General features: G+C 38.3%; 1 protein-coding gene across 6 annotated transcripts in view; it reads right to left on the bottom strand.

Annotated features, from left to right (window-relative positions):
- Positions 1–25,063, bottom strand: part of NIPBL (NIPBL, cohesin loading factor) — a 163,540-nt gene that overhangs the window by 68,404 nt on the left and 70,073 nt on the right. For all 6 annotated transcript variants that reach the window (XM_021379383.1, XM_021379385.1, XM_021379388.1 and 3 more), the window contains 4 exons: positions 21,575–21,674; positions 19,908–20,059; positions 18,713–18,864; positions 12,674–12,767 (listed from right to left, as the gene is read on the bottom strand). In XM_021379383.1, coding sequence (XP_021235058.1) covers positions 12,674–12,767; positions 18,713–18,864; positions 19,908–20,059; positions 21,575–21,674 — 498 coding nt within the window. The remainder of the gene's footprint in view (positions 1–12,673; positions 12,768–18,712; positions 18,865–19,907; positions 20,060–21,574; positions 21,675–25,063) is intronic.

Genomic DNA, 25,063 nt, shown 5'->3' with positions numbered 1-25,063 from the left:
CCAGACAGTTGCACTCTATTTCCTAGGAATTTTGGGCAACTGCATGTGGAGAAGGGATCATTTCAGAGAAGATGGAACAAAAAAACCCAACACCACAAAAAAAAAAAAAAAGTACCTGCAGATTTAGAATATCAACTGTTAAAAATAGTCGATGTAAGCAAATTGACTGCAGAAAAAGAAAAGATAAAAAAGAATCTCCATAGGGTCCAATGATGAAGACTTAAGGATCAGTGTATAGATACTAGCTATTTCAGCCGTACATTTTTAAACAATTATTTTAAAAAAAGAAAGACAAAAAAAAAAAAAGAAAAAAGAAAACAATGAAACATACAAATGTAGTTTAGGGATGTTTCCCTACCTTACAGTTCCACAGAAAAGTGATAATAGAAAACATATTAAAAGATAAAATGGCCTTTCCTTCTTGCTTGACTCTGACAGTTCATTTTCAACTTTTTTTTTTTAATTTTGGTTAGCTCATTCTACCCCTTTCCCACTTCCCCATTATTGTCTAGAAAACACTAATCGTCTTAAAACATTATTTTACCATTCTCTGCCATACCTCACCTCTTTTTTTATTTTTTCTCATATTTTTAAACATATGAATTTTTACTTCTATGTGTGGTATTCCAGACTTTGAGAATATCTACAAAAAATTTTAAAAGTGGACATTTTTCATTAAAAACATTCTTCAATTCAGCACATTTAAATTTAAGTTTTTTGTTCCTCAAATTAAAACAGCTCCCCATAACTATTAGCCCAGAAAAAAAAAAAAACAACTGGAAAGGCAATTAACTTACACATAAAAAAAAAAAAAAAAAAAAGGAAAAAAAAAAGAAAAGAAAAAGGAAAAGAAACCAAGAGAAAAAAAAGAAAGAAATAGAAAAAGAGGATGGACCAACAGGCTCCAGCCTGCTTTTGTTTAAACAAAGGAAACATTTCTCTGATCCCATTCATCCACTAGGGAATACTGATCTTCACAAAGAGGTGACTGAGGTATTGTTAGTCATTCTGTTTTAGATCATCATAAGTCAGTACTTCTAAAAACACTCAAAAATTTATTGGAAGACAGGTCCCCCATGTGCTTCATTCAAGAAACACCACTAAATAAGAAAGCAGATGTGTTCTGCAGCTTAAATGTATAGTAGGTATTTTAAGAAATATTAACCATTAAACAGTGTACTGGTCTGTAAATGAAAGAAAGAATGGACAAGTCTTGCAAAGCGTCAGTTCAAATAAAACTTGTTTCCTTACAGACAACTCTGCAGACTGCTATATGTGATTTTCTCTCTCTAATAGTACATTCCATGAGATCCACATGTAATGCTGGGTATAAAATGATCTTACACAGTTCTCCTTGACCATGAGAAACAAACTCTATATTCTGCCAATAATATCTACAGTGTTGGGAAGCCCTGTTTTGATTCATTCTGATTCTCAAGACTTTGCTGCTGCTTCATTTCACTTCCTCAAATTAGATGCAACATACCAAAGTCCTGGCTGCACCCTACAAAACTCTCTCACCTGCCTTCCACCAGATTCCTGTTCTTGATATGCACGTAGATGTGTGCACACACACTTATCCTAATTACCATCTCTTTAGACAATAATTTACAAGACTGTCTAGCATAAAGCATAGCAGAAATTGTTAACAATTTATTACTTTAATGAGTATCACTGAGTGGAAACAGAGGCTGCATTCTGTCTACAAATATTAGAGGCAGCTCAAAACTTTTCAAAGAGAATTTACTGACATCTTTACTTTTCAATCACTTAAATGAATATCTCTCAAATTGAAATATTGAAATTCTTATTGTTCGACAGTTAACGACTTGAAGAGAGGACAAAGATACGATTCTCCCTTGCCCTAAACTTTTAAGTAAATATGTAAATTAAGTAAATATGTAAATTAAGTAAATAATTATTCTGATTTGGTATTAATTTGTATTTTTCATGCTGAAAAAATTACACTGCAGCAACAGATGAGATTTTTTTTTTTTAATCTTTGAGTTGACTTGGAGTTGGAGGTCAGAAGGATTTCAGTACATTACATTCAATGTACTTAGCAAATGAAGAAATTAAGTACAGTGTTCCCTCTGCTAGGCAGCACTACGAATAGCTATCTTCCCACTGAAAGAAATTCCTGAAAGGCATTGAAGGTCAAGTCTATGAGCTGCATTTTAAAAGTACGTGTTCCAGTGATAAGGTATTTCTGAGATATCTAAAGATGATGTTAAGCCTTTGGCAATAAATGGACATAGGCAGTACAATGCCTAGGTATCAAAGCAATTGGGAAAAAAAAGAAAAAAAGAAGTATTCTGGTTGAGTTTAATTGTACCACAGAGGTTAATAGTTTTGAAGACATATCACACACTGAACACATACCATGCTGTTGGATGCTTAGAATGTAGACAAAACATCATTTATTAGACAGAAAGAGTTTTGCCTATTGCCACTGAAGTCAGTCTGGATTATTTCCTACGGACAAAGGCTTAAGATATTATATATCTGAGAACAAAGCTCTCACAAGACTTGTTGACAACAAAGGAAATGTTTTTATGGAAAGAACAGACAGGCAGGTTTGACACATTTGCTGAAGCAGTCAAGTTTACGAAGCTGAGAAGGTAAATGTTGTCAGTATAGTAAAACATATGATGATCTTTGGAAGTGACCTTTGTGAATGACCCCAGTGTCAGAATATTCTTTTAGAACAGAGAAATATGTGAGTAGCTTTCCAGTTTAAATGTAGAGCTGTGCAGTAATTTGGGAGGAAAAAAACAACAACTGACTTTCTGTTGTTGAACTTCCATGGCAACAGTAAAAGAACCAAATTTCTTTGTATGGCAAGAATATACAAAAGTTGTGAGATAAAAAGAGGCTTTCCTCTGATTTGGGAAGGTCATTCTATCATTACTGACCAATGATGATCCAGATAATGCCAGATATAACTGACAGATAGGTAACATCATGTGAAATAAAGAATCTACAAAGAACAAATGCACTGATAAACAATATGTCTATAGCTTCTCTTTTACAAAGTCATCCTGACCACTCATGATAACCTAGGGATTGGTTATATTAGTTTTCTTAGTGATAGATGGCACTGAGTATGGAAGAAGTTTTATAGACTGCTTTAGCACTTTTAACACCTTTTTTCTTCCTGTAAGTTTTAAATGATTTTTTTTCATATCCTTTGTAATGCAAGCAACTATAAAATGCATTACATTAACACTGACTTAGCCACCTTAAGAATTTAAAGTTTCAAGAATACTTTTTTTTTTCCCATGAAATGGCTTCACTTGCTCATTGTGCATCAGTAATTTGGGCAGCAAAAAAATAAGCTTCTGTTTAGGAGATTACACACATCACTGATATCTTAATCTTCCATTTTTTGGACTGCATACTTACTAATTATGTCACAGTACTTTCATCTTACCTAACCATTCATGATACTCTCTCTGATCATCTTTGAGCCTCCCTAGAACTACTTGCCTTTCAAAGTTGGTGCTCCAAAGTCCCATCAATAGTCACATTCTTGTTTGTAATCCACATGGTTAAAAACCAATTCTTAAGGTGATCAGGAGCATAGAACTCATGTTTAGAAGAATGACTAGCTTTTCAGTCACATAACAACTTCAAAAGATTCACTCCAAGCAGTATCTTCATATTCCTTTAAATCACTTTCAGGTAAAGGTTCCCAGATGTTCAGAGAAAATCTTTCACCAATCCTACGTGCTCTTTTGCCAGAAGTGCTGTTGTTATGCACCAAGACCAGAAAAAAATACTAGTGAACAAACAAAGATTGATGTATAATACTCGCTTCATAGTTTGCTTCTGGACAGAATTATCACAAATTTTCAAAGTGCTATGCCTTTCTAAATTCATTAAATGTGATTCTCCAGGCTCCATGAACATTACCGTGGGGAAGTGTGCTGCCTCCCTGGGGTCCAGGTCAGGGATATTTCTAGGAAGCTTCCTAGTCTGATTCGCCCCTCTGACTCTCATCCTTTATTGACAGTTCAGGCCAATGCTGAGAGAATCCTGAGGATTACCAAATAGGACTTCAGGGGACTGAGGCAGTTAGAGAACAGAGAGGGAGCAGACATCCAGGTGGTATTTTTCTCTATCCGTTCAGTGGCAGGGAGGGATACTGAGAGGACCAGGAAAACTCATCTCATAAATGCGTTGCTGAGAGGCTGTTGGAATAGCAAGAATGTTGTGCTTTTTGACCATGGGGCGGTTTACTCGGTGCCTAGCCTGATGGGTGCTGATGGGTCTCACCTGTCCCAAAGAGGGAAATGGATCCTTGCCCAGGAGCTAGCAGGGCTCACTGAGAGGGCTTTAAACTAGGTAAGAAGGGGGAAGGGGATAAAACCAGGCTAGCTAGAGATGAGCCTAGAGGAACGATGATGGGTTTGGGGGTGAGATAAGGAGCTAAGCTGAAGTGCAACTACACCAATGCACGCAGCACAGGCAGCAAACAGGAGGAGCTGGAAGCCATCATGCAACAGGCATACTGTAACTTAGTTGCCATTATGGAAACATGGTGGGATCCTCTCACAGCTGGAGAGCTGTAACCAATGGTTATAAGCTCTTCAAAGGGATAGGCAAAGAAGGAGGGGTGGTGGTGTGGCTCCCTGCGCTTGAGAGTGTTTTGATATCAGGAATAATAAAGTTGGGTCTCTGTGGGAAAGGATCAAGGGAAGGGCTAACAAGCCACACATCCTGGTGAGAGTCTGTTATAAACTGCCTAACAAGGATAAAGAGACAGATAAGGCATTCTATAAGCAGCTGGCAGAAGCTGTATGATTGCCAGCGCTTGTTCTCATATGGGATTTCAATGTCCCTGATATATGTTGGAAATACAACACAGCACAGAAGAAGCATCTAGCAGGTTTCTAGAGTATATGGAAGATAACTTCCTGTTGCAGCTGGTGAGAGAACCTACCAGGGGAGGCACCCCGCTAGACCTGCTGCTCACAAACAGAGAAGGTCTGGTGGGAGACGTGGAGGTAGGAGGCTGCCTTGGACAGAGTGATCATGAAATGGTAGAGTTCTCAATTCTTGGTGAAGTCAGGAAGGGGGCCAGAAAAACTGCTACCTTGGACTTCCAGAGGGAGGACTTTGAACTGTTCAGGACACTGGTAGGGAGAGTCCCTTGGGATTCAGTCCTGAAGCATAAAGGGTTCCTGGAGGGCTGGATGTTCCTCAGGAAGGAAGTCCTGAAGGCGCAGGAACAAGCTATCCCCCTGAGCTGCAAGATGAGCTGGCAGGGAAGGAGACCGGCGTGGATGAACAGGGAGCTTTTCCTGAGGCTCCAGGAGAAAACGAGAATGTACCTCCTGGGGAAGAAGAGACAGGCAACTCAGGGAGAGTACAAAGAGGTTGCCAGGATGTGCAGGGAGAAAATTAGAAAGACAAAAGCCCAGCTTGAGCTCAACTTGGCTGCTGGTGTAAAAGAGAACAAAAATCTTTTTTACAAAAGACATATTAACAGTGAGAAGAGGGCCAAGGAGAAGCTCCATCCTTTACTGGATGCAGTGGGGAACGTGACCACTGAAGATAAGAAGAAGGTGGAGGTTCTCAATGCCTTCCTCCCACCTGTTTTTAAAAGTCAGATCAGTTACCTTCCAGGTACTCTACCCCCTGACCTGGAAGTCTCAGAAGGGGAGCAGAATAAACCCCCCATGATTTGGCTGGAAAAAGCTTGAGACCTACTACTCCACCTGGAGTGCCACAAGTCTGTGGGGCTGGATGGGATCCACACGAGAGTACTGAAGGAGCTGGCAAAGGTGATTGTCAAGCCATTTTCTGTTATCTTTCAGCATCTCTGGTCTGCCAGAAAAGTCCCAGAGGGCTGGAGGCTTGCCAGTATGACTCCCATCTTCAAGAAGGGTCATAAGGAGTATCCGGGGACCTCCAGGCCTGTCAGCCTGACCTCGGTGCCAGAAATGGTTATGGAGTAGATCATCTTGAGGGAGATATGCAGCACGTGCAGGATAGCCAGGGAATCAAGCCTAGCCAGCATGGGTTCATGAAAAGCAGGTCCTGACTGACCAATATGATCTCCTTCTATGATCGAATGACCAGTCTGGTGGATGAGGGAAAGGCTTTTTATGTAGTTTACCTAGACTTCAGCAAAGACTTTGACACTATCTCCCATAGTATTCTCCTGGAGAAGCTGGCAGCCTGTGGCTTGGACAGGTGTACCCTTTGCTGGGTACAAATCTGGCTGGAGGGCCAGGCCCATAGAGTGGTGGTGAATGGATTTAAATCCAGCTGGAGACTGGTCACAAGTGGTGTTCCCAAGGGGTTGGTATTGGGGCATGTCCTGTTCAATATCTTTACTGATGACCTGGATGAGTACACCCTCAGATGACACCAAGCTGGGAGGAAGTGTTAATCTGCCTGGGGGTAGGAAGCCCCACAGAGTAATCTGAACAGGCTGGATCTCTGGCTGAGGCCAATGGGAGGAAGTTCAACAAGACCAAGTGCTGGGTCCTGCACTTTGGCCAAAACAACCCCAGGCAATGCTACAGGCTTGGGGCAGAGTGGCTGGAAGACTGGGTAAAGGAAAGAGATCTAGGGGTGCTGGCCAGTGCTTGGCTGAACTTGAGCCAGCAGTGTTCCCAGGTGGCCAAGAAGGCCAATGGCATCATGTTTTGCATCAGAAATAGCGTTGCCGGCTGGAGCAAGGAAGAGATCATCCCTCTGATCTCAGCACTGGTGAGGCCATACCTCAAGCACTGTGCTCAGTTTTGGGCCCCTCTCTACAAGACATTGAGGCCCCGGAGCCTGTTCAGAGAAGGGCAACGAAGCTGATGAGGGGTCTGGAGCACAGGCCTTATGAGGAGTGGCTGAGGAAACTGGGATTATTTAGTCTGTAGATGAAGAGGCTCAGGGGAGACTTTATTGTTCTCTACAGCTACCTGAAAGAAGGCTGTGACAAGGGTGAAGTTGGCCTCCTCTCCCATGTAACTAGTGATAGGACTGGAGGGAATGGCCTCAGGTTGCGTCAGGGAAGGTTCAGGTTGGACATTAGGAAAGACTTCTTCTCTGAAAGAGCAGTCAGGCACTGGAACAGGCTGCCCAGGGAGCTGGTGGAGTCACTGTTCCTGGAGGTGTCCAAGAAATGTTTAGATGTTGTACTATCAGACATGGTTTAGTGGGAAATATTGGTGATGGGTGGACAGTTGGACTGGACGATCTTGGAGGTCTTTTCCAACCTTGGTGATTCTACGATTATTTAAGTGGGTATTATATCATCATAAGTCAAACCTGAACACAGCATTCCAGGTTTTTTACTGAAAAAGAAGAAAGACTTTAACAAACACACATGCCCTACATGTGAATTGTTAGACTACACACCTGTATAATTATAGTGTAAACTAGTTCTTGGAGGCAAAAGCTGGAGAGGCTGTAAGAAAGACCAGAGCATCCATATTGTACTGAAATTTGTCTGTCAGAAAGGCTGAGAAACTGGTGCTGACAGAATCTGAGAAACGTTCACAACTCACTGCCAAAAGATTTTAAGAAACAGCAATTACACTGTACAAATGAAAAAAAAAGATTTTTTATTTAACATGATCTTCTTAATCACCTTCACATAAATCAAATTTTTCCATGATAACGGAGTCAGATAAATTCTCCCTGAAAACCTAGCTAAAACAATCTCACAACTGATAACAATCATTTGTGCCTCCAGCACTCTCAAAAGTGAAAACAGTTTCTTGAAAAGGCTAGTAAAGGACTATCTAGTGTATTACACATAGCCTGTATGATTTCAGCACATTCTAGGAGAACAATTTCTCTGTAAGAATTGAGAGAATAATTAAGACGTAATACTGCAAAGTGAGTTTGCTAAGACTAAATATCATCAAATCAAAATAATTTTATTTTATAAAGTGGTGGGCCTTGTGAAATAAAGAGAAGTTAACATCATAGTTGGATTTAAGCACGATTTTCTAAACAATTTCTCATAACAGTTTCACTGATAGCTGAGGAAGGTCTAGGCAAAAATATCGTAAGGCTGTAGTACACCATCTTGGAAAAAATGTTTTCAAAAAAAAGAGTATCAAGTTTATGGTAAAAATGGGTGAACAGAATGTTGGCAAACTAGTGCAGAGCACAATCGAAAGAGTAGCAATAATAAAATACTTGTCAACACCAGCTTTTCAACTAATAGAAATAGAGATTACTTTCACTAATCTAATGATTATACTAAAGTTTTTGGTGAGTGTTTGCGAGAGTCCTGCAACTGTTTTTAAAGAAAGAAACAAAATTACAATTATGTTTCTATTGAAACAAAATAAATGGAGTAAGAAAAAGCACAAACATTATTGGTCTCAGAAAGAGCAATTGTAATAACAAGACAGGAAGATGGACAAACTCTACATAAAGACATCTGTATGCTTGTAACAGCTTCAAAACGAATCTAATTTGTCACCAAAGAGCAGCTAAATTCTCATATGTAACAGGAATATAATACAAGAAGTCATTTTTTAGCTACTCATCCTTCTAAGTCGTCTTCTTTGTGTGTACACTGTGGGCAGTACAACATCAAGACAAGAAGACAAAATAGAATTCAAATAACAAAAAAGACATTTAGAGGCTTAGAAATGCTGACTTATGTAAAGATGATAGAAAGAAGCAGCACTGTTCAATCTGTAGATTAGATTGGTGGAAGACACTGTAACAGTCTTTGACATGTGCACAAATGCTATATCAAAAAAAGGGACATGAATTGGTTTTCCTTGCTCACTGGAAAGAAATCAAGAAGTGTTATTCCTAACTCCAACAAAAATGTTTCATGTAAAACACTAGGAAAAAAGCTTTCTAGCAATAGGAATTCAAAAAAATTGCAAGAGATAAGAAACTACTACTGACATTTTAACAAAAAATTAGATGGAAATTGTTGGGAGTGACACTAATACAGCTCACCCAGGGTGAGAGTAAGAAGATAGGAAGCCCTCATTCCTTTTGCGCTTTATTTTCTGAAAACTCAGAGTCCTGGAAATCTTCCCAAAATTTGTACTATATAAAATATATATATATATATATTTCTTTTGATTAACAAATTATGCTGATGTCTGTTTTCAAACAGTGTAACTTCATTTAGAATTCAAACTTAACAAGATAGTATATGAGACACATAACATAGATTTGGGAGGTTTTTTGGAATTGATTGTATTCACTTTCCACGTACTCTTTCAATAAATTTCAAGGAAGAGATCCATCACTTTCTCCACAGTTTGAAATGCTGTATGAAATAAAATCAGCTTTGGCTGTTCCAGCTTAGAACTGTTGCATTTGGAAGAATCCTTGTGTAAAAAGTTAAAACTTGAAGAAGACTGAGCACTTCTTTTGACCCTGTCAGTAAACACTTTGGAATAAATTTCTTCCACCTTTCATTCAAATGAGAGAGGGAGAGATTGTATTCTTCCCTAAGTATCTTTGGCAGCACTGAAGTTTGCAACAGAGACTTGAAAACATTCCTAGCTCTCCTTAGAATCCATTATGTACAGAGACCAAGTAGAAAAGAATCTCTCTGAAGACGAATTATTAATACTGAAGAAAATAAAAGTGACCTTTCAGAATTATTCAGAAAATAATCAAGTACCCACACTAATTTGGAAGACAGCGGCTTCTAAAAAAAATTTCAGGTACAGCTGTAATTCTCACTGTCTTAAAAAATATTGGAAGGCTACGCTGAATTATTTCCTGTAAGACAAATAATAACAGTTTCTGGAGGGAATACAAGTTATTTCTGGAGGGGTTTGGGGGTGGAAACAAGGCATGAAAGTTTAGTTTAGTAAGGGTTGTTGTTATTCCCTACAAATGTTTCCCTAGGAATTGCCAAAGTTGTATGGAAACAGGACTGTAAAAACGGGAGCTCTTCTCTTTGAAAGCAGTGGTTGAAACCTCAAGGAAGACTTTCCTTTATACACATCTTTAAAAGTTGTCTTTAAATATATATATATATATTTTTTTTCTGAAGTTCCAGAATGGTAGGAAAGTAGAATAAACTTAATAAAGGATTAAGAGATAAAGGATTTCGGAAAATAATCCATTTTGGGTAATGGCTTCCATGAAATATTTTATGAGATCAACAGAAGGAAATTTCTTCTTCATAGATGAATTCATAGGAATGAATTTTCCATGAAAGCTGATAAGGTAGCAGACAACACCATGAAAGCAGAACCAGAATTCTGTTTCCATAGTGAGAAGACTAAAATTTATACTAACAAGAAAGGATAAAATCCAACCTAAAACTTTCTGCATAAAACTTCAGCTGCTCTAGTGCCTTTACTGGACCAAAAGAAATGAAGCAATAATTTCTGTATCAGAGAAACTTTACTCCATTCAATAAGTGAACAACCAATTCAAAGAACAAATATAACTTCTGTCACCTCACAAATATTTTCTTGAATTACAAATAAAACTCATTCCTCATTCAATTTCTGTCAATTAGACAGCTATCATTCCGTTTTAAAATGATTCAAGACTTTGCAACCGCAATCTCCAGATCACCACATGTCTTTGCTATTTCCATGTCAAAAGCACAGAAATGCAATGTAGCCTGTACTCGTATCTTCACTAATTGCCTCACGTTTCTATACTACATCAGAAAGTACAGATATTTTAATACCCTTCCCTGAGATCCTTTTCTTCGCTCACATCTAATGCCATTCTTTCTGCCCTCCCATACAAACGCAATTACATATTTTGCTGATTTTCTTTATCACAGTTTGCAAATGTGAACAAAACATTCACAGGCTACTGACAGCAGCAATGAAAATTTCACCACAATTACTTGTTTTCTCATCACTGGACAATTTATCAGGACAATCAACAACCTTCACTTCAAATCAAGCCAAAAAACCACTGTCAGGAATCACATACTCTAAGCAGTATTGTTATTATCTAGATGTCTTTAGTACATTCATAAAATTATATTAGAGGAAGTAAATACAAGGTTCTTGGAGCATCAAGAACTCATTCTCTCAATCAGGATTCATTAATCTCAAAGAAGGCACAATGGTATCACCACTAGTAACAGTATTTCAGTCATGTGCTTTATCATCAAGAAAAATAAATCTTACAGGTAAGTAAATAAAAAAATACCACTTGCACTTTTTCAGTACCCCTAATGCTGAAACATTACAGTAAGAACTGCAAATCAGACTGTTTTCAGAAAAAAATATAAAGAGATATCTCTTCCAAATGGGTTCTGAGACAGCCAAGCTAAACAGCTGCAATTTAACCAAAAATAATTTAAGTATTCTTCTGGCTGAGTGGTAATCACATATCTGAATGGAAGAAGCTTAGATTCACAATGTTGTGAATGTTCTAAGAACATGGATTTTGTGTAATTAATTTAAGAAAAACAACCACGTTTAGTCTTTGGCATTGATACAAGTCTTACAAGTGCTTCAGCACAAGATCTCCTAAAATAATGATGCTGCTCGCATACTATACAGATACTTTTCACTTGCATTTGAGTTACATTTTTTTACATCACAGCCACAGAATCATAGGATAATTCAGTTAAGATGGGACCTCAGAAGGTCTATAGACCATCCGTTGGCTCAAAGCAGGGTAAGCAAAGTTAAACCATTATGCACAGCTTTATCCTTGAAAACCTCCTGGAATGGAGAATGCACAGATTCTCTGAACAACCTTTTGCAGTGATTGACTATCCTGATAATTAAAAAGATATTCCTTATATCCAGACAAAACCTTCCATTTCAAATTATGTTCATTTTATCTCATCCTTTCTCCACACCACTCTGAAGAGCCTCTTCATAGGTTCAGGAAGGCTGCTGAAAGCTCCCCCTGACTCTGAGGTCTTGATTTATTCAAGCTGAACAAGCCTGACAACCTCACCTTCTCTGCAATCAGTGCCATCTCTCTATCAACCTAACATGAGTATCCAGAAAGAGTCAATTGTGTTCCAGGGTTAAAAGGGAAGGAAGCACTACTGTATCTTTCTACTATTGCTATATAATACATAAGCACTAAAAACCTCTGCTACCAAAAGTACACTCAAACTCCTGCTTCACTAAGTCTCACGCATCTCCATAATTGCTTTTTAACAATAACATTATAAATAGTGGTATGCTTTCTAGATTTTAGCATAAAGAATTATTTTGAGCAGATTTTTTCTGTTCCATTTCAACTGACATTTTGCCCTATTCCTTCTCCATAGCTAAGGTGTTCAGGCTTCATTTATGCTATGTGTATTGTGTTCATTGAACTACTTTCAATTTCATGTTCTTTAAATTTGATGATTGCAATTAAGACAAGAGTTGCATGTTAAAATACTTTCGAGGTGGTCAAGAGTTCAATACTCGTAATGCTGCCTTGAAACTACTTGTTATGCAGAGCAACTGAATCCATTCTTATAAACAATTCAATCCTCACTTTAGAAAGGATTTTAAATCCTTCTGTCCTCCATTAATTTGAGATATGTTCTGAAGTACCATTTGTCAATTTTTGGACCTCCAGAAATTTCTTCTGGATGAGGGCTCAAAATAATTTTGTTACTGAAATCTAATTACATACTCCTTAGTTCTATTTGAAAACAGAAGTCAGAAGGACTAACTAAATACCTCTTTAAACTCTCTGTTCCTTTAAATCAAGAAAAATACATTGATACATATGACTGCTAGACTACCTTTAGGGGTTCCATCACTTCCAGCTGGAGAGCAGACTGACTGTGGTGACCTCAAGGAAAAAGATGCAGCATTTCTTATTGAAGGATCGCCATCCTGAAGTGACAATGATAAAAATTGTCATTATGAGCATGAACATTTCATAAAATAAAGATTGAAATTAGTACATACATTGATAAAATGGATTAGATGAAAAACTGTACAATAAATATTAGAAAAATATTTATTTATATGAAAATCGTTACAATTTAGACGGTGGTACTGTAATGTTCCAGAGCACAAGAGCCCTAAGAAGAAACAATCACCAGAATATGCACAGAAAAATATATTCATTTGCAGAACTTTATGGTTATAAGCAGTTATAGCAAAGAGTTTGTACGCAGAAGTATGAACTCTATATAATAACAACTGAAATTGAGCATAAAAATTAGCTTTTAAAACAAAATAAACAGTTTTCCCACTTATCCTACCCATAAAGCATATCTAGAATGCCATCACATTTTTACATATAAGCAAACCAATACTTTGTATTCACACCCTCCAGCATACCAACCACACATCTGGACTGAACAGAATCTGTAGCACCCCCATTGAAGCAGCTGATACAGCCTTGTATATCCCACAACTTGAGTGATTTTAGCTAGTTATTTGCCTATCTAGACAGCTTTATGGGGAAAAAAAAAATGATGGCAATTGAAAGAAGTTCCACAACACAGCAAAAAAAACAACAAAAAATGTTTTACTGTACTTCTACCTTTGCACAAAGCAGCTTGCTCTAATGGAATTCCTAAATTCTGACAAACTTCATAATACAATACCAATTACCATGTAAGAGTGTTCATCCTCTATCTTTAAGAATGTAAATGTGACTTTTTTCCCTACATCATTATTTTGAAATGAAATATGAAAACAATTATCCAGATTCCCAATTCATATTATTATTTCCCTTAAATCGCTGTCATGGAGCCCTCTGCTGGCCAAGAGTGTATATATTCAGTCAAAGAAGTAAACTTATGCAGAACAGTATTTCCCATCATAAGCACTGTTTTTTAAGCAATGATAGGAATGTTGGGGGGGAAAAGACCAAACAAATTAACAACCTTTATATGTATGAAAAGATAATTTCTGTAATTATAAATAAATTGCAAAAAGTCAATTCTTTTAAAGAGTGAAGTCATACAAGAGAAGACTCCAAAAATGTTCTTAGGTTAATCCTATTCCTAATAAAATTCTGACTCTTCGTTATCTCAGTAGCTAGTAATCTAATGTGGCTCATATTAAGGTATCTGCACACACACAAAATTCTTTCATATAATTCCCTTTTCCTTCCTCCATTTTTTTTTTTGAATCTTAATTTTCTGTCCCTAAATACTTTTTATTCTTATAGCCAATTTCAACTCAATTAATAGAAAGTTAGAAGGCTCAACTGTAAGTTTCTACATGATTCTACAAAAAAAAAAAAAAAAAATCAGTAGCATGCACTAAGTCAGAAAGCTAAATTGAAGGAGATAGAAGCCTACATAGATGGGCAGCTATACACACCCTTTAGTAATGGCTAAATAGACAATCCTCACATGCCTGGTAACAGACTAGCTACCGTACACATTATGTCTTGCAAAGGAATAGTTTGTGCTATTAGATCAAAGGAAAGAGTTTTCCACCTGATAGCAATTATAACTACAACTAAAAGTGCAAGTTTATACTGTTTACAAGAGTCATGGAAGGGAGCCATGAGGATTGCCAACTCTTGACTCGAAACAAGGCAACCTAAGAGTTAAAACATGTACCTAAAAGCATTGTCCAAATGCTTCTTGAACACCAAGAAGCCTGAGGTCATGACCCTGGGGAGCTTGTTCCAGTATCTGAACACCCTCCCAGTGAAAAACTTAATATCCAATCTGAATTTTGTCTGACACAGCTCTAAGCCATCACATCCTATCACTGGCTGCCAGAGAGAAAGGCTCAGCACCTCTCTCTCTGCTCACCTTCATGAGAAATATATTGACAGCAGTCGTTTATCAATTTCCTGTGAGATGCACAAACCAAAAATGCTCAGCCATTACCATAAGCAAAAAAAGGTTAGTGATTGCCTCAAGCTCTGACCTATGAACATACCACTGCAAGGCCTATCTACCCTCAAGGGAATATACCATTCCTCCTCTTCCCAATTTAGAATCGTCTGCAAACTGAGTGTTGAGTACTGGAGTTGAGTGCACTCAACTCCAGTATCCAGGTCACTGACAAAAATACTGAAGAGGACTGGCCTAAAATTGAGTCCTGGAGAATATGGCAAGTGACTGGCCACCAGCCTGATGTTATTCCATTTACTACAACTCCTTGAGCATAACTCTTCTGTCAGTTATTCACTCATCATATTGTATGCATATGTATAGTATCTAGCTGTCCTTTGGATATTTTGTCCAGGATATTATGAGAGACAGTATCAAAAGCTTTGCTAAAATCCAAAAAAATCCATCTGCATCCACTGCCTTCCCTTTGTTAACTGGGTGAATAACCTTGTCTTATAGGAATATTAAGTCATGACTTTCTCTTCATGAACCCACGTTTCTTTTGACCAATTACTGCCAAGTCTTTCACATGTTCTTCAACAAGTCCCAGAATAATGTTCATAATTTTACCAAGCACAAAAGTGAGAGTAACAGTACTGTAATTACCAGAGTATTACCCTTCTTGAGAAGTGGAATAACATTAGCAAGCTTCCAGTCAGCTGTGATCTCTCCAAATCCCAAAGATCACTGACAAGTAACTGAGAGGTTTGGTAATAACATCATCCAATTCCTTCAGCATTTTGAGATGAATTCCATTGAGTCCCATAGACTCATGTGCATTCAGATGCAGCAGCAAATCCTGTACATGTTCGGTGTCAACTGTGAGCTTATCACTCTCATAACCAGAGTCCTCCAAGAAGGGACTCCAGGAGTCCCAGGACTCATCAGTGGCATTAAAAACAGAGGCAAAAAATAAATGTCTCTTTCTGCTTTCTCTTCACCCCTATTTGTGGGGTGACCAACCATCAAGTAATGGATGAATGCCTTTTTTAGTTCTCCTTTTGCTGTCAACACCCTTTAAAAAACCTTTTCAGTTATTCAGTGCAACATTGGCCAACTTCAACTCTAGCTGAGCTTTGGATGGATCAATTTTCTCCCTACAGTGGTGAACAGCATCTCTCTGACTCCGTTTCCAAAGTCCATACTACTTCTTCCTCCCACTTTTGTTCCTGAAGAAGAGAACTGTTCAGCCAAGCCAGCCTTCTGCCCTCATTCTGGCTGAGTGATCTATAGTAGACTCACATAACAATACCTGCTATATTAGCTTTTATCTTAAATCTTTACAGAGAGACTTTCAACCCTAGCAGCAAGCACTGTACAGTCCATCCCCTTCATTACATACAGCACCGGCCTTCCACCTCACCTTCTCATGCCTGTTTCTTCAGTATCATTCCCCACAAATGGAAGGATAAAGGAGAATAGTATTTGCATTTCTGATTATTTCACCAATTTCCTCAGTGTTATGAAGTCTCTTTTGATTGTTCTCGGACTTCTCGAAAAAGCAAGAGTAGATGATGACCTTAAGGGCCATACAAGGCTGTATGCTAGGTAGTGTTTTGATTCTGTAGAGCTCAACACTGATAATGCTAAGGCTGGGTCCTTACAGGTAAGGATCAGAGGAAGGCCAACAAGGCTAATAACCTGGTAGAAGTCTGTTACAGACCACCCATCCAGGAAGAAGTGTCAGAAGCATTTTACACGCAGCTGGGAGAAGCAACACAATCACTTGTCCTATTTCTTGTGGGGGACTTCAACTTACCGGACATTTGCTGGAAATACAAGTACAGTCTGTCAGAGAAGAAACAGTCTAGGAAGTTTGAGGAGTGTGTGGAAGATGACTTCCTGACACAGATGTTAAGTGGGAGCTGCCCCACTAGACCTGCTGTTTATGAACAGAGAAAGCATGATGGGAGATGTGGCCAAAAGCCCTCTTGAGCATAGTGACCACAAAATGATAGGTTTTTGATTATTGGTGAAGTCAGGAGGAAGGCCAGCAAAACCTTGGACTTCTGGAGGGCAGACCTTGGACTATTTAGGACGCCAGTTGAAGGAGTCCCTTGGGAGATAGTTCTGAAGAGCAAAGGGGTCCAGGAAGGCTGGATGCTTTCTCAAGAAGGAACTCTTAAAGGCACAAGAGCAGGCCATCACCATGTGCTGCAAGACGAGCATTCACAACAACCGCATGCAGTGCTACAGGTTTTGGGCAGAACAGTTGGAAAGCTGCATTGCAGAAAAGGATCTGGAGGTCTTAGTCAACAGCCAGCTAAACACAAGCCAGCAGTGTGCCCAGGTGGGTCTCCTGGCTTGTATCAGAAATAGTGTGGCCATCTAAGGAGATGATTTTCCTCCTGTACTCAGCACTGGTGAGGCCACACCTTGAGCGTGTTCCATTTTAGGCCCTTTACTACAAGAAAGACATTGAAGAGCTGGAATGTGTCCAAAGAAGAGCAACGAAACTGGTGAAGGGTCTGAGGAGCATCTGAGGAAATGGGGACAGTGAGTCTGTAGAAGAGGAGGCTCAGGGGAGACTTCATCATTCTCTACAATTACCTGAAATGAAGGTGTAGCAAGGTGGGAGTACATCTCTTCTCACAGGTAACTAGCAATAGGGTAAGAAGTAACAGCCTTACATTGTGCCAGGGGAGGTTCAGGTTGGATATTAGTAAAAATTTCTTCTCTGAAAAGAGTGATCAAGCATTGGACCAGGCTGCCCAAGGAAGTGGTGGAGGCACTGTCCCTTGAGGTGTTAAAGAAACATGGAGAAGTGGCACTGAGGGACATCGTTTAGTGGGCATGGTGGTGATGGACAGATGATGGGAGTTTATTGTCTTAGAGGTCTCTTCCAACATTAACAATTCTATGATTCTTTGAAGTAACCTGGAAACATCCTTCATCCAATACCCAGGGAGTCAGCAAACTTTGCTAAATGACTTGTTGTCAGACCGGGCCCCCTGCTCCCCCTGAAGGAAGTCATGCATGCAATAAGCCACACTTTTTTCTTTATGGAGGTGGTCATGATGCTGGGGATCAGCTGACCTAACCCTTGTGACTCTTGTACCATAGATGGATCCTCAACCATTTCTTTATGCCCCTGTCCTTCCAATTCCAGAGCCTCATAGCTGTTGTGTAAGAGCACCTGAGAAGGCAAAATAGACCCACCACAAACTTCTGATGAAATTTTGTAACTACTGTTATACTGTTATGTTGCAGGCATCAAAACTTACAGTACTGACCTCACAGTTCAAAGACCTAGTCAAAAAATACCAGCAGAAACTTAGGTGCTCTCTCTCAAGAGCTGTTAAGAGATTGTGTCAAGCTTCTAAAGAACCCCCATCAAACTACATCTGCATGATTAAGATGAAAATTAATCAATCATTTAAAAAAACAAATCACCATAAACAAAAACTGTGGGAAGTTCGTTTTTGGTACAGATATTCAAGATATCAGAAAGAATTACTACCACATGAACTAAAGCCACAAGGAGACTATTTCTTAAAAAGAAACCAAACCTTAATGCACATGTAGGTCAGTAAAAAAAACATCTATAGGATATATTGCCTTTGGCAACACTATGATGCTACTGGATATGTTGCTCAAACATGTCAAGTCTAATTGAGAAGTACAGGAGTACTTAGGAGACAAGTTAACTAGACACCTACTTAGAATCTAGTATTGTTGGTATCAATATATAGATTTAATAACTGCAGTGACACTTTACCATTCTGTTAACAAACTTGCAAATGAGTAGAATTTTTCATTTATCATAATTTCAACAGAATTCTAAAAACTGCTGCAAAGGAAAGCAAAATCTTCTAGAAGAAATAAAACCTCACATGCTGAAGTTGCACAGTTGAGTGAACATGTCTGAAATTTAAATGTTCTCAGTGGTTTTAGAAATCAACAACACAGTAATATATCTGTCTTTCAAGGCAACTAAATATGTTTTATGATAAATTGATTTAGGTAACATACATCGCTACTTAATCTGTGCACCATCTGTAGGTAGTCTTCATTTGATCCATGTCTAGAATTATCAGCATGATGATTCGCTGAATTTCCAGACAACTGACTTGAAACTTTATTTTCATGAAGATTCCTCATCCCGGCTGTGACAATGGGACAAGCTGAAATGAAAAGAAAAAAAAAAAAGTAAATAATTACACTGAAATGTACATACACTCTATAGCTCTTAAAAGTTTTGTGAATTATTGAGCTGTATATAAGAGGTCTGGAATCTGAACAAGAATAGTTTTTCTTGATTGTATCCTTTTGCCTTGAATAAAATCTTGAATAAAATCAGGTGTCTAAGATTTGAATTTTCAAGAAGATTTAAAATCTAAGTTCCATGAACAGATTAGACAAACTCTTTCCATATCTATTCTAAGCCAAATAAGTATTAGTCTGGTCTACACCACAAAGGTTTCTTAAGGTGAAGTAAACTAGCAGCAAAACTTAGTTACACAGGAAAAAATGAATTTTTTGCTGGTACAGATAAATGATGACCATCAAATAAGGGTTTGCTTAGGGTTTGCTTTTTCAGTTGTCATATATACATGGTAACTATGGAAAATCGGTGAACATAGGGGACAAACGTCACATGAAGAGGCATTTTATATTTCCCCCCCCCCTTTTTTTTAATACTGTAACTTTTGGAGGAGACTGAAGGAAGGCCTCATGGCAGCCTACAACTTCCTCAAGAAAAAAAAGCAGATAGGCAGGTGCTGATCGCTTCTCTCTGGTGACAGCGACTGGACCCATGGGAATAGTGTGGAGCTGTGTCAGAGGAGGGTTAGGCTGAGTGTTAGGAAAAGGTTCTTCGCCAGAATAAGATCAGGCCCTGGAACAGGCTCCCCTGGGAAGTGGTCACAGCCTGCATTTGCCAGAGTTCAAGCAGTGTTTAGGCAATGCTCTCAGAGAAAGGGTTTGATTTTTGGGTGGTCTTGTGTGGAGTTTAACTTGATGATCCTCATAGATACCTTACAACTTGGAACATTCTATAATTCTGTGATGTTCTGCATTTAGGTAAACACAGCTAAATATTAAAAAAAAAATTCTATCAATGCAAAGATTTGTATTAAGCTTGTGACTCTTTCAAGAGCCATGAAACGTGCACATGAAAGTAAAACTGACATGACGCAGGTGAATATAACAAACATCACAGACTTACCTTGCTGCAACTGAGGATGTGGTGTGTAACTTGGAGGATGTGAATATGGCATGTATCCTGCAGGGCTTTGAGGAGCATATGGACTAGGCACTGGACTGTTCTGTTGTGCCAAAAATCTGTTACCAGAGCTTGTCTGTGGTGGCACAAACCGGCTAGAAATAAAATTTTAAAGGATTTGAGAAGTTGTAAAAGCAAATTTAGACAAAATTATTATCCCTTTTGAAATAGTATGCCTCTAGAACATTTTAACTTCTGGAAAAGATATAATTCTAAAGCGATGAAGAAACCTCTTCAAAAGCAGCACTTAAATCCATTAATGCCTTCTCAACTTCAATTACTAGTTAAGAGTCAGAACATAGGTACTATATTAGTAAAAGAATAAAAAGCATTCAGAAGATTTCCATCTAGTGAAAGCAAACAACAACACAAGTTAAAAATATTTACTAGAATAAGGCAATTTTCAATAGCTGTATCTTACTAGAAGCTTATCAGAAGCTTTAATGAAAATGAGAGCTAAGGTCTAATTATCAAGTAACCACAAGCTTACTAGAATTAACAAAGGAGTCACCTTATTTAAATATGATTTTTGCAATAAGATTTCAAATAACTTTATTTAACATGACTATACTGCCAAGATATAGGAATGTGATGGGCAGTTAGGTAGGACCTGATGCAAAGTTTACTGAATACAACTTATTCTTTCATTGGATTTATCCTGGACAGATCCTAGAGATAGAATGTTATAAAAATCAACAGGCTTGTGATGATAATGTATGTATACTATAGCTTTCATTCTTTCATCAGTTTTGTGTTGCTTTTAAAAATAAAAATAAAACAAATAGATGCATTTGCAACTCTCAGCTCTAGACAGCAACTCTGTGAAGGTAAGCTTCCACAGAACGAAACAGCAAAATATTTAAAGCAATGATTTTGCAAGGATCTTGAGAAGACACAGCACATTGTAACATTCTCAATTCATAAAATCTTCTTCATTATCACTTTTACATATAAAACCAACGAATAAAATAAAATAAAACAAAACCACTACTCTAGACCGCACAGTGGGTTTTGTAGAGGTATAAAGCATTCTGTTTGCCAAAACAATTACTACACTAACTTGAAATGAAACATGAAATAACAGTTAATTTTAATAATGATGTCTAATATCTGCTGATTAAGTTTCAGCTCAGCAGCCCAGCTGGGCCACTCCTACAAGTGGCCATTTGTATAACTGTTAGAGCAGTATTCTGTGCTTTAACAAGACTTTTTCCCACTCTCCTGCCATACTTGTACTGCTATACATGCTGGAACACACACTGTCCTCTCCACTACACTCTGACACAGAGAGAAAACAACTGGAGGGGTAGGAGAAGGCAGGAGGATTCCTTAAGCAAGAAACAAAATCTGCCAAAACTATGTGAGACAACAGAGAGTGGAGAATCCTGACTTGTCCTTACAACACAAGATTAACTCCATGCACAAAGTAAGTGCTACATTTGACTTTTTCAGCAGCAGAAACTCATCCTGCTGTGAGACAAATGCTGGGTTTATCTTGACCTTGATCTTCTTACTTCCACTCATTTACTTAGAACTAGAATTGACTGTCACTGTAGGAAGCATTTGAAGTTTGTTGCCCTTTCCCTCCCCCATTTAAAATATTGCATTACCTGGAAGGGCTATGTGAAATAGTGGTTTGTTGATAATTGGAAGATGCAGGACTACCACGCATAGAATTCTGAGAAATATTAAACTGCGGAATCATCATCCCTATTGAAAAGAACACAGCAGTATTAAATACATGCATTTCATTTCAGAAATGACTATATACCAAGAGATCAATAAGTTTATAAGTAGAAAATGTTAATGTCTGTAACTGTTAGAAAACATTAAATAACATTCATTCAATGTAAGAATCTATTTTACATTGCAAAATGGAAAAGCATTCCTAAAGGAATGTTAATTCAGCTACAAATTTCAACAGAACTTCTTTCCTCTTAAGTTCTTTAAACTTTGCAAGACAAAACCTGCTAGTACATAGAAACATTTTAAAACAGGACATATACTCACACTCCAGTGTGTACAGTATTGATTGTGCTAATGAGTAAAAGATTTAGGAACTTCACAAGTCAGAAATTTTAAATTTAATTCGATTTAAATTAGATTAATTTATCTCCCATTTTTTAAGCAAGTAGAGGTAAGAATCACTTCATGCAGAAAGATGTGAGATACTTTCACTCCTTCTGTAATACCTAATGACTTCCTTTCTTGTACTTATGATAAAATCTTTCTATTCTGTCTCCAGTACACTTACAAGGTGTATTAGAGTGCTGAAATATTTTAAATTGTGAGGCAGAGCTAATGTCCTGAACTGCAGATTCCCACAGCTTGTACATTTCCAGACTCGTGTTTTGGAAATTCAGAAGTTGAACTACATATTGGGCCACAAGTACCACAGTGCTTGAAACTATCAAGCATCTTTATCAGTGAGATTTTAAATCAATCTTTTTTCCCTTTTTACAGTACCATTATAAAGAATTTGCTAACAACCACATGGCACTGGAAGTTGAAATGGTAAAGGTACACAAAAACTTACATGACTTTTAACCATGTGATTTTAATGACAGAATAAAATGTCTCATATTTAAACAGCATCAGAATACATGTACAAACCACAGTTTAGGAAGCCATAGCAAGTGACCCACAGAAATGGGTAAAAGCACGTCAGTGTTGCAATATTTTAAACTGAAGATTTGACAGAATGCCTAGATTCTACCTATAGTCCGGAGTGCCTGGAGTCATCAGTCCTTGAAGTACTGTCATAGAATTATAGCATCACAGAATCCTTAGAGTTGGAAGGGACTCCTACAGGTGATCTAGTCCAACTTCCCGGCAATGAACAGGGACATCCATAGCTAGATCAGGTTGCTCAGAGCCTGGTTTAGACTGGCTGTCCAGCCTACTATCACTGATTTCAATTACTGCAACATTTACACAAGAAAAGCTTGTTTCAGAAATCTTCCCTCTCACCCTCTTTTTTCTTTCCCTTTTCCCCAACAGACAAGAGATGTGATAATCTTTCAGGAATGCAGCCGTTATCACCTCCCCAGTAGGTGTGAAGTGCTGCATTCCAAGCAAATTAACACATTTAAACTAGTCTAGATTAGGCGTGAAAATCCCTAGTTGTGCTGAAAAAAATCAGATATCTTCATACTTCACTAGAAACATTATTTCACTATCCTGAGTAACACACAGAGAATGCCTCAACTCCTGCGAAACTTGCTTAAATGAACACTGGTTGCCTCTCACAGAAGCAGGGGAGAAATAAACTCCTGTCCGCAGGTACAAACCACAGAGGGGAATGTGTAAAACGTTCCCTGGGCATTTCCTGTACAGTGATTTTCTATTAGAGGAAGTTCCCTCAGTGCCCAGTTCGTGTGTTGCACACACTGGCAAAAACATATTATTAATCTGCTAGTTATAACTTTTTTTTTCAAACTATTTGCACTATGAGGGTGGTGAGGCACTGGAGCAGGATGCCCAGATAAGCCGTGGACGCCCCATCCCTGGAGGTTCTCAAAGCCAGGTTTAGCACTGGGCAGCCTGATCACTAAGTCAGGGCAAGCATAACCATGACTAGGAGTTTAAAATCAGATGTTGGAGGGATGCAATCTATAACCTACAAAGCAAACCGGTATCTCTAATGTTTCCAAGTCTTCATGGCAATGAAGTAACAAGGAAAACAAGTAAGGGATAAAAATAAGGCCCACACATTTAGACTGCAAATGAGCTGAAAGTAGTTTGAGGTCATCAGCACTAAAACATTTTGAACATACCATACACTACTGTCATATCACAGCAGATCTATGGCTCCACTGTGTATTTCCACAACTTAAACATTTAAGAATTTTTTAATGGCAACTTTAATTTTGAAATTTAAGTCTGGAGAAGAGAAGACTGAGAGGGGATTTTATCAGTGCTTATAAATACCTAAAGGATGGGTGTTAAGTGCATGGGACCAGGCTCTTTTTGGTGATGCCCAGTGACAGGACAAGGGGCGCAAACTGGAACACAGGAAGTTCCATCTGAACATGAGAAAAATCTTCTTTACTTTAAGGCTGACAGATCGCTAGAAAAGGCTGCTCAGAGAGGTTGTGGAGTCTTCTCTGGAGATATTTCAAAACCTGTTTGGATGCTTTCCTGTGCAACCTGCTCTAGGGAACCTGCTTTAGCAGAAGGGTGGATGAGATGATCTCCTGAGGTCTCTTCCAGCCTCTACAATTCTGTGGATTTGGCAGTATGTAGTAGTGAGAAAATATTATCCCAGTAATAACATTCTTATAAGAAGCTTCCTTAACATACTCTTCCAATTTTGACTACATTTTTGCTTACAGAAAAGTAATACAAATAATTTCATTTTTTGCACTTCTACTAAATGTCAAAGAATGTACTACATAAAAAAGTGTCTCACATAAAATGTGTGTTACCTATGACTGAACTGTTTTATAGCATCATGCATGTTTAATCTATGAATGCTGACCCACCAGTGATTTTTCAGTAAGACAGACACTCATTTGATAGCATACATCTGCAATCTGTTTTTCCCTTCTGTTTTTCCCTTCTACAGGCACCTCTGTGCTTGCTTTGTTGTATAAATGGAAAAAAAAAATACCAAATTAATATAAACTTTTTGAAAGACAAAAATATTTTAACCCCCTCAACATTGCTTAAGTTATGTTGCGAATTTTAAGACCTTTATGACTCTAAGCTATGCTAAGGATACTAACCTTCACGAAAACAATAATTTACCTTAACTTTCAAAAATCTGTCAAAAATACACAAAGAGTTGAGAGGTAAAAGAGGAGAGGACAAAAAAACCAAAGAAATTTTCCACATCCTGTCTCATTCTTGCATTATTCATAGAATACTAGAATGGTTGAGGTGGAAAGGGACTTCAGGGTCTATCTGGTCCAAGGCCTGCTCATGCAGGGGACACCCAGAGAAGGGTGCCATACCCAGGGCCATGTCCAGGAAGCCTTGAAGATCCCCAAGGAGGCTCCCTCAGCCTCCCTGGGCAACCTGTGCCAGAGCTCAGTCACTCACACAATACTTGATGTTTAGAAGGAACTTCTATTCCAGTCTGTGCCCACTGCCTCTTG

This window comes from Numida meleagris, chromosome Z, assembly GCF_002078875.1.
Source record: "Numida meleagris isolate 19003 breed g44 Domestic line chromosome Z, NumMel1.0, whole genome shotgun sequence".
NCBI lineage: Eukaryota > Metazoa > Chordata > Aves > Galliformes > Numididae > Numida > Numida meleagris.
The sequence above is the reverse complement of the archived record's forward strand: the minus strand, read 5'-3'. Positions and strand labels throughout refer to the sequence as shown.